This window comes from Rhododendron vialii, chromosome 3a, assembly GCF_030253575.1.
Source record: "Rhododendron vialii isolate Sample 1 chromosome 3a, ASM3025357v1".
Classification (NCBI taxonomy): domain Eukaryota; kingdom Viridiplantae; phylum Streptophyta; class Magnoliopsida; order Ericales; family Ericaceae; genus Rhododendron; species Rhododendron vialii.
The window spans coordinates 8,557,713-8,571,059 of record NC_080559.1 but is presented as its reverse complement, the minus strand read 5'-3'; the positions used below and the strand labels follow the sequence as shown (position 1 = coordinate 8,571,059).

The following is a 13,347-nucleotide window of genomic DNA, read 5'->3' as shown; positions in this document are numbered from 1 at the left end:
GTTTTAATACTTAGAAATGACAAAAAAATCAAACCCATGTTGAACCAGAACAGAACAAGACCGAAACTCTATTTTCTTCTCCTCCTGCGTATTCTGTTTCTTTTTGTTTGAAACCATATGATGTTATTACGCTATGAGCCCTAGACTTTGTATGCTATTCGATTTTACCCCAAATGGTTTATTGCTTTTACAAGCTAAACCTCAAATACGGATTTTACTCCACTATATACGTCTCTCTAGTTATGTAGTGTTAACTTTTAATGTTCACAAATGACAAATGCATTGTATAACTAATTCAATCCTGATTGGGTTTAAAAAAAATAAATAAATACTTATACACAGTACATTATTAAGTTAACTAGCCTAAGTAAGAATCAATATACTTTTGCTAAACAAGTTTAACTTGAGAATATAAGAATACATTGAATATTATTAAAGGAGAAAAACTCATTTAGTTAGTGCAAGTCGTAGTAAAAATCTATAACAAGAACTAGTTGGTAAACTAGACTAGCTTGATAAATTTACTGAAACCATAAAGATACATTGGTCTGACAAAAGTTATTAACTCTGTGAAGTCCATAGGTTATTATCTAAAACCAAATGGAACAAAAAAAGAAAAAGAAATGTACTTTCTGGAAACAAAATAAGGGAACACTTTTAACTCTGGGAATAAATACTAATAATTAACATTAAGAATTAGGGTTGCCCCTTTAACATAATCACATCAACCTATGGACACGTAACATTTTGTAGACTACCGAATTACCTTGAGATTACAAAATTCCTAATTGAACCCTTACCGAAATAAAATTTGTTAACACATGTTCAATAAGTTTTACGCTAACTCAAAAGACATCGGCCCAATCCTAACATCTACGTGTTTATTTACTCGCACTTATATATTGCTATGCTTGTGTTCAAATTGAAATGTATGATGTTATTGGATGAGTCGTTTATGAAATTTTCATGTTGTACATGTTAGCGCAGACTTAGATTCACTGGGTGGTTACGAGTAGTGACTCACGTAGACGGTGTTAAGTAAATGAAAAATGGTAAAGTGTTAAGGTGTGAGATTGTGGATTGTGATTTGAGCCATAGCTATGGCAAGGGTAACCAATGGGGCCCTGTGTTGAAATGGGTAACCAATAGGGCCCTATATTGAGAGATGTTGTGACGCTAATGTATAATGCGTCATGGGAAAATTCACTTCTTTTGTTCAAGAGGGAATAGGTCCCATGAGACGGTTATAGTTAGTGGTAGGTGATATCCGACCCTAATGTATGATGCGTCATGGGATGACTCGATCCTCCTATTATGGTCTTAAGTGAGAACATACTAGGTACATAATTTAGGTGCACTCACCTAGGGCCCCCGTGCAGGACAAGCAAGAGGAAGGGTGGACCCATGAGACGGTTGTAGTTAGCGGATGTGGGAGGAAAGGATTTTGTGGAGAAGATCCTTAGATTTCATATAAGTTAATGGATAGTAAAGAAAATGATGATGTGTTATTATTCTGTACCTTCTGTGTATTATCAATTGTTATATTGTTGAACTGTTAATTATAGAGTAAGGGGTTGGTAGGATTGAGATTATTCTACCGGGTGAATTGTCACTCACGGATACGTTTGTATCCTGGTAAATCGGTTGCTTTGGCGATCAATTTGCCAGAGGATGCAGGGTTAAATGGTGGAGCTGTTTGAGACAGGAGGAATACCAAGAGCGGAGACTGAGTATTCTTGGAATCTGTATCAAGACTAGAGTCGCTCTGAAGATGTTTAAATAGAAATGTTAGATTCTTTTTGTATTTATTTTTAATGTAAATTTTGTATAACGACAAATAGGGGCCTAGTAGTTTATAAAATTCAATGTATTTTAGGCTTAATGCCTCCAATTTTTTTTAGAAAATCGGGGCGTTACAATGTTATACTAAACGTATTTGAAGATTACTCTCCATAAATGATTAAAGGTATTATCAAAAGTGGGAATTAAGGGCAATGAGGATAATCAAAACTAAATTAATCAAAATTCCAAAAAGGATCAACATAAGAGACTGATGGATCGAGTAGTTAAAGTACTAACTAAAATAAGTACTTATTTATTTTTTGAATTAAATGGTAATGCATTATGAAAGAATGACCAGTCTCGTAAAACAGAAAATAAGTACTTAAAAATAAGAATCTTTTCGAGATAGGGCCTTAAGGCTTGTTTAATCAGAGAAATGGATAAGTCAATATGCTGCTGCTGTCTGTATTCTAGAAGACAATATGGGCAGTTATGTTAGGTTAACCTTCGACCAAACTATGGTGTCCAATGATTAGAATAGTCACTAATCACAAACAAAAGCACGCATTTTTATTCCTCTCTTTTTTTTTTTGGTTTAATCACACGCTTATTAATTCGTTGAATAAAAGATTACATGAGTTTACAAATTACCAGGTCAGGTCAGCCTACTGGCTGCGTAGGGGCGATCTGGAAAAGGGTAGTTATAATGACTACGGCTTTGTTCGGTTCACCGTTTAGTTTTAGTTTTGTTTTCAATCATTATCTTATTTTTTTCTCTAATTATTACCCTATTTTTTCAATTATTACTTTCTCATATCTCTCTAATCATTACCCCTATCTTCAATTATTACTCTATTTGTCTCTCCACCTACTACCAAAACTAAACTAAACTAAACTTACAACCGTAACGCAGTTGGTGGGCCGGGGGCTGCAAGGTTAGGATTTGAAATCGGTGGTGGCATTCTAAAATATATACAAGCGTACCAGTTAACCGTTCGTAACGCAATAAAGTATATTTTTGTTGTTTAATCACCCATCAACTAGTCAAGTTCTACGAGGTCTCATCCTATTAACTTTCTCTCTTAAAAAATAGGAGCACATCTCTAACTCTAAAACAGCTGTCACACTTCTTCTTCTTCTTTCTCTACTTTCCCCTTGGGTTTATACACAAATATGGGCGGCGGGAGGGGATGGATCAATCTCTGCTTTCAGATCTGATTTCTCTTCCCCCTTCTCCACCAAAACCGCTTGTTGTTCGCAGCCGCACCGCTTCTGGGTCTACAGTAGTGTGGTCCCAGGTGCATGAGTCGCCGACTTGAAAGCTTGATCAGTAGGGGTTAGGCAAGAGAAGGGCTACTAAATGAAGGAGGGGAGTGTATTTTTTTTTTTTTTTGCTTTATTTCATTTTTTGTCCAGATTTAGTCCGGTGGTTTGTTGATCATATGTTTGGTATTAGTTTTATTTTCTGAGAACTTGATCTTGCTATGCGAGTTTGGAATAGGGCTGCGCATACTGTGCTCTGATTACCCTTTCTAATGGTTTGCCCGGTCTGTGGACGTCCATTTTCCCCCATGGGGTTGCTTTGTGTAGACTTTCACCTCATAGTTGAATACAATTTCTCACATTTGAGGAAAAAAAAAAAAATCACCCATCAACTAAGAATATAGTTTAACGCGGCCTGCGAAATGAGAAGAGAGAGAGAGAGAGAGAGAGAGAGTGGTTAAGAAGCACTCTGTTTGAATAGTATATTTTAGGTAATACAGTTCATCATATTTGAAAATTTGAATGTGTCTGCATGCATGTACATAACCATTTAATAAGTGGTTCAAATGATATAAATGCTTAACTTTTAAGTCATTGACCCCGTCCAACATTTTTAACTGGTCAATGTTTGCAAATTATAAGTTGCAAATATAAGTTGAAGACGTTTGACTAGCTGTCCAATAAAATTTTAGAAGGATATATATATATATAGACCCAGAGAGAATTTATTCAACGATTTTTTGTAATTAAGTTGAAAAAGTAATTATTTTTACTTTTATTTTCTTTTTAATTATAATAATGTCGCCGTCAAAGCAAAAGTTTGGCTAAAGATGTCAACTTGATTCTCTCAATTCATTCATTCCATCAAATTTCCCAAACTAATAAGTTTCATTAGTCGTCGTGAGAGACCCGGCATTTTAAGTCTTGAATGTGAAAATAATCTTAGGTAATTTTATAGGCTTCCCTAATGGGGGAGGCCCCTCGTGCCCCACCTTTGGATCAGTCGTCATACGCGTAAGGGAGGGCTAGGTAAGAATAAAATCAAGCAGGGTCAACAGTGACGTGTCAAGAAATTTGAATCAGCAGAGCATGCACAATCCACCACATGGGATTTTGTTGTGAAAGAAATTGACTACCCTTATCCCAAAATGCTTATTCTGTCCGCAAGACGAGGACTTAGAAGTAATACTTTCGGCTAAATTAGTTTAATTGCCTTATTTTTGTCTTTTTCTGAAATTTAGATGATTTTGAATTAACCTTTGTACTCTTATAATTCATCTTGACGAGATATATATTAAAAGTTCAAGCCCAAAAGTAGGGTAGTTGGAGTTTTTCCCATTCTTGTTTTGGGTTGAAGCTAAAAGACCAATTGCCCTCCTCCTATTTCGTTAATAACTAACCCCTCTACTTTGTTAGGTGAAACAACTTTGATTCCCTTTATTTCATTGGGAGTAATAATGAATGATAATAGTACACCTCTAAATTGAATAATGTGAAGATTCATTCTTTTCTTTTCTTTTTAAGTGGGATTTGAGTATAATCTTTATTTTAAGTTAAATCATTTTATTTTTCGCCTTTACTCGGTTGGAAATATGTGATTCTTTCTAATTAGCAAAACAGTAATGCTACACACACAGAATTTATGCACAGATTTTATACACAGATTTGTTGTGGGGCCCACTACGGGTCCCACAAAAATAATCCGAGCCGTTCATTAAATGTAAAACATTTTTCCAAGGGCCTCTGTGAAAAATCAGCTCAATCCGATACCTATAAGTGCTTGATTTAATCATCTAACTTTTCATTATCCTGAAATTCGAATGAAAAGTTAAATGATTGAATCGAACATCTGTAATTATCGGATTGAGCTGATTTTTTGCGGAGGCCCTTGAAAAAATGTTTTACATTTAATGAACGGCTCAGATTATTTGTGTGGAACCCGTAGTGGGCCCCACAACAAATCTGTGTATAAAATCTGTGCATAAATGCTGTGTGTGTAGCATTACTGTTAGCAAAAATAAATTGGAGACTTTCAATTAAGGGATACATGTATTTGATAAGCGCAAGAACACGGAATATTTCATGAGTTTTAAAAATTGGCTAAAACTATTATTCACACACATTTTAATACCATAATAAGAACTAAGGGCAACACGGTAAAAATATCACATAATTCATTTTGATCATCTATCTTCCAAACACTACTCATGTTACAAAAAGCATTCTGCACGCATCTCTCAAACACTCTACCAAAATTCAAACATTTTCTGACCATAATTCAAAAAGTTAAAAATGAAAAGCCCAAAAGTAACCTTCCAAATACCCCAGAGGTGTTTGGGAGGTGCATTTTTGCATTTTCTAATTTCTATTTTTGCATTTTGGCTGTTTGGGAGCCCCATTCTAAAACTCATTCTGGGAAAAGCCATTCACTGATTTTGGCAAAAGAAAACAGAATGGAAAATGAGGTCTGGAGGACCTTTTCCCAGTTTTGGCTTATCCCATTTAACATTAAATTACCAAAATACCCTAAGCATTCTTACCTATTTACACGTACTGTTGGACTTGATCTACTTTTTTTTATGAGGTTAGTGAATTGTTAAATTAAGTTAATGATTTTTTTGTTTTGAATATTACTTATAACATGGTAAAAAAAAATTTATTCTAAACTACCAAAAAAAAAAAACAAAAAAAAAAACATCGAATGTGATTACTGAGCATAATTTTTGGGTGGAATTGGACGGGAATGGAACTTCTCCATTGTTGCTCAGACTTGAAATATGAAAATTCAAAAAAAAAGAAAAAGAAAGAAAGAAATATTTATACATCTTTTAACACAATAATAAAGGCCAAGGCCAATCTGATAAAAAATCAATTCATAATTAATTTTCATCATTCATCTACCAAATACTATTACTGTTCCAAAATACATTTTGCATGTATCTCCCAAACACTCATACCATACTCAAAAATATATTCTGATCATAATTCAAAAAGCTAAAAAATCAAAAAGCAAAAAAGTAGGCTCACAAACACCCCGCTTCTCTAACAACCAAAAACCAAAACTCATTTTGGTGGAATGTGTTTTGGGTGGATTGTGCCAAACATCCAAAAGTGGAAAATGGAAATGAAAATGCAATAAGTTGCCTCCCAAACACCCCAGTGACTAATGTTGGAATGAGTTAATTTATTCCAACTCAAAATCTTAAGCCCGAATTAATACACCTCCCAATTCCCAACAAACGTGCCTTCCAATTTTTTTTCTTTTTCTATGGCGTGGAATCCAAAAAATGATGTCATAAATGATCCAGGTCCCATATTTCTACTCTCACAAAAAAAAAAGAAAAAGGAACTCATACATCAACGAAAACTATAGGCACACCATTTATTAATTATTAGTATATGCCATGTACACCCTATTATGTGGGCTCTATATCGAGATTCCATATAATTTATTTAATTTGTTAACACGTATTTATAAGAGTCTCTGTAATAAAAATTAGCTCATTCAAATATCAGTAAAGACTTTATCAATCTTTTTTTTTTGATACGTCGGAAATTACTTTATCAATCTTTGTCTCTGAATTTGCAAGACAAAAAATAAATTAATTAATTAAATATTTACTAATATCCGAATGAGCTGATTTATTACCTGAATCCTTCAAACACATTTTAAATAAACCACGAACAAAATTTCACACAATGTCGTCATGAAATAAATTCCACACAATCGGGTGTGACCAAATGGTATACCCAATGGTTGGGCTCCTCATACATCAGTCGCTTTTACTGTCATTTTCACTTTTTAATAATTTAGTTTAATTCTTTATTATAATGTCGCCATGAAAGTGAGAGCTTTGGTAAAATTAATATGGGTCAACTTCATTTACCATGTCAACTTTCCTCCTCGTTCATTATATATACTAGTAATAATATTCTACGCATTTTCCCAAGTTTCATTGGTCGTCGAACGCGCAAAGGGGAGCTAGTTAAGAATTGTTCAAATCGTGGGTCAATTTAAACCCCACTCCTTGAGGTATCGTTCCGTTAAGAAAATTAAGTATTTATTCTTTAAATTTTTATTTTGCGAAGAGAAATAAGTATTTATTTTTTAAATAATTTTTTATTTTTTAAATTAAAGGTGATGTATTGTGAAAAAATGGTCTGTCTCGTAAAACGAAAAATAAGTACTTAAAAAAATGAGAACTTTAGCGAAAGGCAAAAGGTTTAATGAGATATTTCATTAATTTGATAAATTTATAGTTTTATTTGTTTCCCTTCTGCTCTTGTTTTTTTAGACATAACACTAATAACAGATGAGGGGGATACTCCGTATATTGGATGGATTAAGCCTTTTTTTTTTTTTTTTCTGAATGGACTTCTGGTTATAAAAAGTGTGTAAATTGTTTTTACGCTAAAAATACTTATATATAAAATACTCCTCAAGTTTGTGGTAATGTACGCGAGATGGAAACTTTTTTTTAAAAGAAAAAGGAGAAAATTGATTTTACTACTCCTTTTTATTCAAATTCACTCTCTTTTTTGTTTTTGTCAATATTAAACTACAATATCATTTTTTTTCCACGTGTATTAAGAAGAAAGTATGTAAGATAGTTTTCTAAATTTTACATCGATAATCATAAACAAGTGCATTTGGATGAAAATAAAGTGTTAAAATTTAATTTCTCTTTTTAATAAATTGACTAATTTTATTTATTTACTGTCATACTTTAGAAGAACCTATATTACCCTAACCCCCCCATACCATGCTCGCTATCATAGATGAACTCACAATCTCACTGAACTTAAATATAGCTACACAAACCGTTGGACTAACTGCCCCAGTTAGTGAGTGGTTACTTGTTTTTATTGAAAATCCACATTTATCCAATTTCATGGAGTGAAATGACGAAAATGCCATAAACAAAAATTCAGGAGTAACCGTAAATCCGTTGGCTTGGGAAGAAACCCACGAAATCCCAATCACCTGAGTTACGTGTATACTAGTACTAATATTCAGGAGGCGTCCGTGCCAAGCAATCCCCTCACCGCTCTCTCTCTCTCTCTCTCTCTCTCTCTCTTCAAAGTTTTACCCAAAAACCCCCAATCGTTGTTTACTTCCCGAACACAACTGCTCGTTTATATATGTGTGTTCCTATATATATAACCTTAAGATACACAAATATACGAACACATTGCAATTATTCAAATTGATTTGTATCTGTATTCTGTATATAGCAGCAGACTTCTTCCCTCTCAAGTCTCATCTCTGGGTTTTTTGTTTCTCTATCCACCCAAACACAGAAAAAAAATAAAACCCCACAAATTCGCTCCAAATTCGTCTCAAAGGTATTACAACTCCATTCTAATCGATTGAAGAATTCATCTCAAAACCCATTTCTTTTTTCAATTTCTGGGTCTTCAACCGCTTGTTCTTTCCCTCAGGGGATCAGAAGTCGATTGGTGTTGATAGCTTCTTCGATTCAGTTCTCATTCAACAGGTATGATTCGCAGATTTGGTTTCTTTTTCTTTTTGTTCTGATTGTGTGTGTGTGTGTTTTTCCTGTTTCTGCTCTTGTTTCCACAACCAACGAACGGGTCTGGACTCACTTGTCTGGAGTTGTGTTTTAAATCTGTTTCTGCTCTTGTTTTCACAAGTATCGAACGGTTCTGAACTCAATTGTGTCCAAAGTTATGTTTTAAATCTGTTTCTGCTCTTGCTTCCACCAGAATCGAACGGCTCTAAACTCAGTTGTGTCCGGAGTTGTGTTCTGTTTTCAACTACCCATCTTCTTCTGTATTCGTCCAATTTTCTCATATATTAGGAGTAGTACGTTTGTTTAAGTGCATAAAATCCAATTTTTGTTTCTTTTTAGGAATTTGGAGGGCAATTGAGATAAAGGGGAATTGAGGATGTTGGGAGAATTCATCACCAGAGGACTCATGTAAGTTAACCATCTTCATCTTCCTTTTTGCCAAAGTTTGATTCTCTGTTTTTCTCTGTTAATTTTTTTTTTTTCTCTTTTACTTTAAACTTTTTCTTTTTGGTCAACTGACCATTCTCAAAAATTTATTCTTCAACTGTTTTGATCTGGTGAAAGATTTGATTTATGTGTGTTGCGTTGGCAGTCTGGTTCTTGGATATGCGTACCCTGCGTTCGAGTGTTTCAAAACTATGGAGAAGAACAAAGTCGAGATGCACGAGCTTCGATTTTGGTGTCAATATTGGTAAGAACCCATTTTCATTTTTCTTCTCATCCCAAAGAAATGTTTATTTGATTCAAGCCAGTTCGCTAAGGTCTTTTTTTTTTTAATTATTTATTTTCTATTTTACGAGATAAGCCATTACCTCATAATACATCACAGATTCTTATTTTGTAAGTACTTATTTTCCGCTTTCAATTGATATTAGTTCTAGGGTTGGTCTGGTGCTTAGTAATTCATGAGACTTGGGTTTAAATTCTCCTAGGTTTCAGGTTCAATATCTCGTCGAGTCTCATCAGCTATAGTTTAACTTTTTTTTTTTATGAAACAGTACACAGGGGAAAAGGTCCCAATTTTAATCGGGGCTCCGTTTGTGGACGATAGGTTGAGTTTCAATAAATTAGTTGAGGTGTGCATAACTTGATCCCGACATTATGATTTCTTAAAAGCTCAAATAATAATTGGAGTAGTTGACCTAATCTGGCTTTGGATTCGTTGGTACCAAATCGTTTGAAATTTTTGGAATTAGAGTTGAACCTTTCAAATTTCATCAATTTTTCAATCTTTTTTTTGGGTTAGCTTGGAATGGTTTTTCTTCCAGTTTTACCAAACAATTTTGTTTAACTTAAGTTGAATCTGCAAACAGTGGGCTACTGGTCAATAATTATGAAATCATTTTGAACACTCAAACGAAAATTGACTTGTCAATTGTCATATTAAACACGGTTAACAATAATACTTTCTTTTTATAACTTAAAAGTGTTCGGACTAAATTGACGTAATCATCGACGAAAAATTCTAGACGACCAATCTCACTATCCATTAACGGTGCATCATTAAAGCCAAGGCCTAATTACAGTAGGCCAATCCCTTAATTGTTACCATCAATAATTACAGGCTGGGAGAAAAAATGATAGAAGACGCATTATCTGCATGCTCCCTCCTGTGGAGGCATAATTGGAAATGATGTTGTTTTATATATAGTTGCCTTTACAATATTTTTACATCTCACGGTCAGGAGTTCGAGTCTTTCTATCTGCTTTTGGGTGTTTTTCCGTTGGGATTATTTCTCTCCCTAATGGGGGCTTTTAGTTGGGTCGGATTTATAGTGGTTGAGTTGTTGAGCTTAGTTATCTCGTGGACTCTCATAGAATTGATGTAACGTCCCGTGATTTGTACTTTGTATTTTATACATGATGTAATGATCTCTCCTATCGATTGAAAAGAAGAAAAAGAATAACTTATGAGCAATAATGGATGTGAAAGATTCTTTAAGAGAAGTTAATTGGGGATGAACATGTTGACGTCTAGTCTTGTTGGTTCTGAAAACAATTAATCAATTGAATCCATCAAGTTAATGAGTTAATTAATTTTTAGATTGAAAGGTCTCAACCCCAAGGAATAGGGATGTGTGCAACCTTCCCCCAATGGCCCTGTCTTTATAATTCAAAATTGATCATTTCTCTTTGGAAAGCAACTAAGGAAAAATAAACAGAGAGGGAAGATTTATTTTGTGTGCTTAGGTTAGTTATTTTGTGTTAAGTAGTACTTTGATTGATTCAAGCATAGTAATTGATTATGAAATTTTCAGGATCATCGTGGCAGTGTTGACGGTCTTCGAGCGGGTCGTGGATATGTTCATCTCGTGGTACATTTGCAGTTTTCCCTCAATCCTTTAGGCTACTTATCTACCAATTTCCTGTAAAATAAAAAATAAAAAATTTAAATATTGTTCGACTCTTTTGAAGGTTGCCAATGTACGGTGAGATGAAGCTTGCCTTGATTATCTACTTGTGGTATCCGAAGACAAAGGTAAACAGAGACGATGAATCACTACAATGAATGGGTTCCCTCATTTGTTTTGTTGTTTGACGTTCTAACGGAAGGAATTTGGGTGTTTTTAAATTAGGGAACTGGATACGTGTACGAAACTCTATTGCGACCTTACGTGTCGATGCGTGAGTCGGATATTGATCGGAGTTTGCGGGAGCTGCACGCCAGGGCATGGGATCTGGCCCTTTACTACTGGCAGAATTGTACAAGCCTGGGGCAAACCAAATTCTTCGAGATTGTTGGGTTCATCAGTGCTCAATTTGGAAAGGTTACCAAGGCCAACAATGAGGTATGGTTTCCTTTTAGCTGGATGGTCATGATTCTCTGAGTCTGGTGATTTTTCAGTGCCGAGGAGGTATATCCTAAGTGGTACTCGCTCGGCGCATCCGAGCCATCCGATACACTTTTGGACGGTTCGGATTGAAATCCTCTCTCTCCCTCACCCCAACACTTTCTCTTTTCTTTTTCTCTCTCCAAATCTGAGCCGTTCAAACACGTAATGGACAGCTCGAATGTGCGAGCGGCCACTACGTGGTACCCGCTCAGCACTGAAATTTTTTCCTGTTTCTCTTGGCCTGCTGAGTGCTGATAATAGTTTTGTTTATTTTTTCTATGAAACTTTGCCGGTAAGTTAAGCATGCCCACATGCAATCATGTATATTAATTTGTCCCACAGGTTCCTGTCTCTTGAAGTTTTGTCCATCTTTTTCCATGTATAAATGTTTCTACTATATAATGCGCCAAAAATGTCAAAACACTTCATTTTGAGGCATTATCGTACTACTGAAAGTGTATTAGGATCGAAAACGGGAGTTTGGAGACAACAAATCTTAGTTTTCAGTGTTTTATAATATGGTGAACAAACATTTGTATGAATCTTCACTCAGTCTTTCAGAGACATAATTAGAAATTGATAGGTGACATCTTAGATATGCGACCACCCAAAAAAATCTTGCGGCAAACCTTATTGCATGTAGTATTAGTAATAGATTGGGTAAATTCCTCCCGTAAAGCTTTTTTTTTTAATAGAATTTTAAGTTTTTTTTTAGGAAAATTTAAATATGTCTCGCAATTGCACATATATATTCATCCCATAAACGAAAAGTGCATCTCAATTCTTCGCAAATTGTATAAATTCGAAACTTTCAACTTGTGTAAATTCCTCCCGTAAAGAATTTTGAGAGAATTTTAATTTTTTTTTTGAAATTTTAAATATTTCTAGCAATTGCGCATATACATTCACCCCATAAATAAAAAGCGTGTGTCAGTCGCTCGCAAAATTCTCAGGGCAAAGTTGAAATTTCACTGAACACAATTTCCTTTCCCTCTATGCAAAATAGATCCTTTTTTTTTTTTTATATCAACTTCACTTTATTTCCCGAATCCCATCTAAGAATGTGCTTTTTTTCCTTTGTTTTTGTACTTTTGTGTAGACGGCTGACCAACATTTGCAAAGGCTGGCTAACCAACCTCAACAGAACGGAAGGCACGACTACACACCTTCAGCTCCTCCTCTCTCTCCTCCCAGGTCTTCATTCAGCCTATTTCCTAAGCAACGCAAGCAACCCTCCGACCACCACAGGCGGCCGCCAATGTCGCCACCCCCGGGCAATGGATACCAGTGAATTAGATTCCGGTGTCAACAATAGGCTAAATGGTTCCAAGGCCCAGATTCTGGCGATTCAAAGGATTCCATTGAAGAATTGTAGAAATAGATAAATGAAAAAACATATCAAATTTAGTGTTCATAGTATCCTAAAATACGGTAATTCATTTCATTTTTTCGTTTCTTCATTTTTTTTGCCAGACTTAATTTGTTATGCCACAATTTTGAATTAAGCTTCCCTCAAATCTACTGGACGGGTGGCACACAAGGAAAAATGATGGAAAAGTCAGTAACAGAACAAGAAATCTCATGAGCTAATTCAATTTACCAACAAACTTAAGACTGATCAATTCAATTAACTGGAGAGAAATGTTTACCAATCTTGCCATTTCATAGCTATTTCTCCTCATTTTGTGAAGGTTTTCCTTCTTGCATGGAGATCTTTTTCTCAAAACATTTTGTTTGGGTTCACAATTACTAATCTGCTTATTAATGGTTTTCTTAACAAGCAATTACTCGCACCAATCGAATTCATTTACTAATGGCTTATAATAAGGAAATAAACAAACGATCCAAACAGATTCTTAGTTGTACTCTTGACTCAGAAAATTTTAATCCAGCTAGGTAAGAAAACACACAGAAAGTTTCGGAAGTATTGGATT

The 13,347-nt window shown here is 34.8% G+C and overlaps 1 protein-coding gene across 2 annotated transcripts; it reads left to right on the top strand.

The window, feature by feature from the left end:
* The first annotated feature begins 8,061 nt into the window (after window positions 1–8,061).
* LOC131319326 (HVA22-like protein j) lies at window positions 8,062–12,873 on the top strand. Of its 2 annotated transcripts, XM_058349533.1 has the most exons (8): window positions 8,062–8,391; window positions 8,488–8,543; window positions 8,919–8,987; window positions 9,172–9,270; window positions 10,838–10,894; window positions 10,995–11,058; window positions 11,156–11,368; window positions 12,513–12,873. In XM_058349533.1, the coding sequence occupies exons 3-8, from the start codon at window positions 8,956–8,958 to the stop codon at window positions 12,702–12,704; spliced, it is 657 nt and encodes a 218-aa protein (XP_058205516.1). In that variant the 5' UTR covers window positions 8,062–8,391; window positions 8,488–8,543; window positions 8,919–8,955; the 3' UTR covers window positions 12,705–12,873. The 2 variants fall into 2 exon arrangements, with proteins under 2 accessions (XP_058205516.1, XP_058205515.1); XM_058349532.1 differs by having other exon boundaries at window positions 8,079–8,543.
* Window positions 12,874–13,347: the final 474 nt, after the last annotated feature.

Excerpts from the sequence above, each read along its gene's own strand:
- LOC131319326 (XM_058349533.1), top strand. The coding sequence starts at position 8,956 with ATGTTGGGAGAATTCATCACCAGAGGACTCAT. Across the intron at positions 9,271-10,837 it reads CGATTTTGGTGTCAATATTG|GATCATCGTGGCAGTGTTGA; the intron begins GTAAGAACCCAT and ends TGAAATTTTCAG. Across the intron at positions 11,059-11,155 it reads TGTGGTATCCGAAGACAAAG|GGAACTGGATACGTGTACGA; the intron begins GTAAACAGAGAC and ends TTTTTAAATTAG.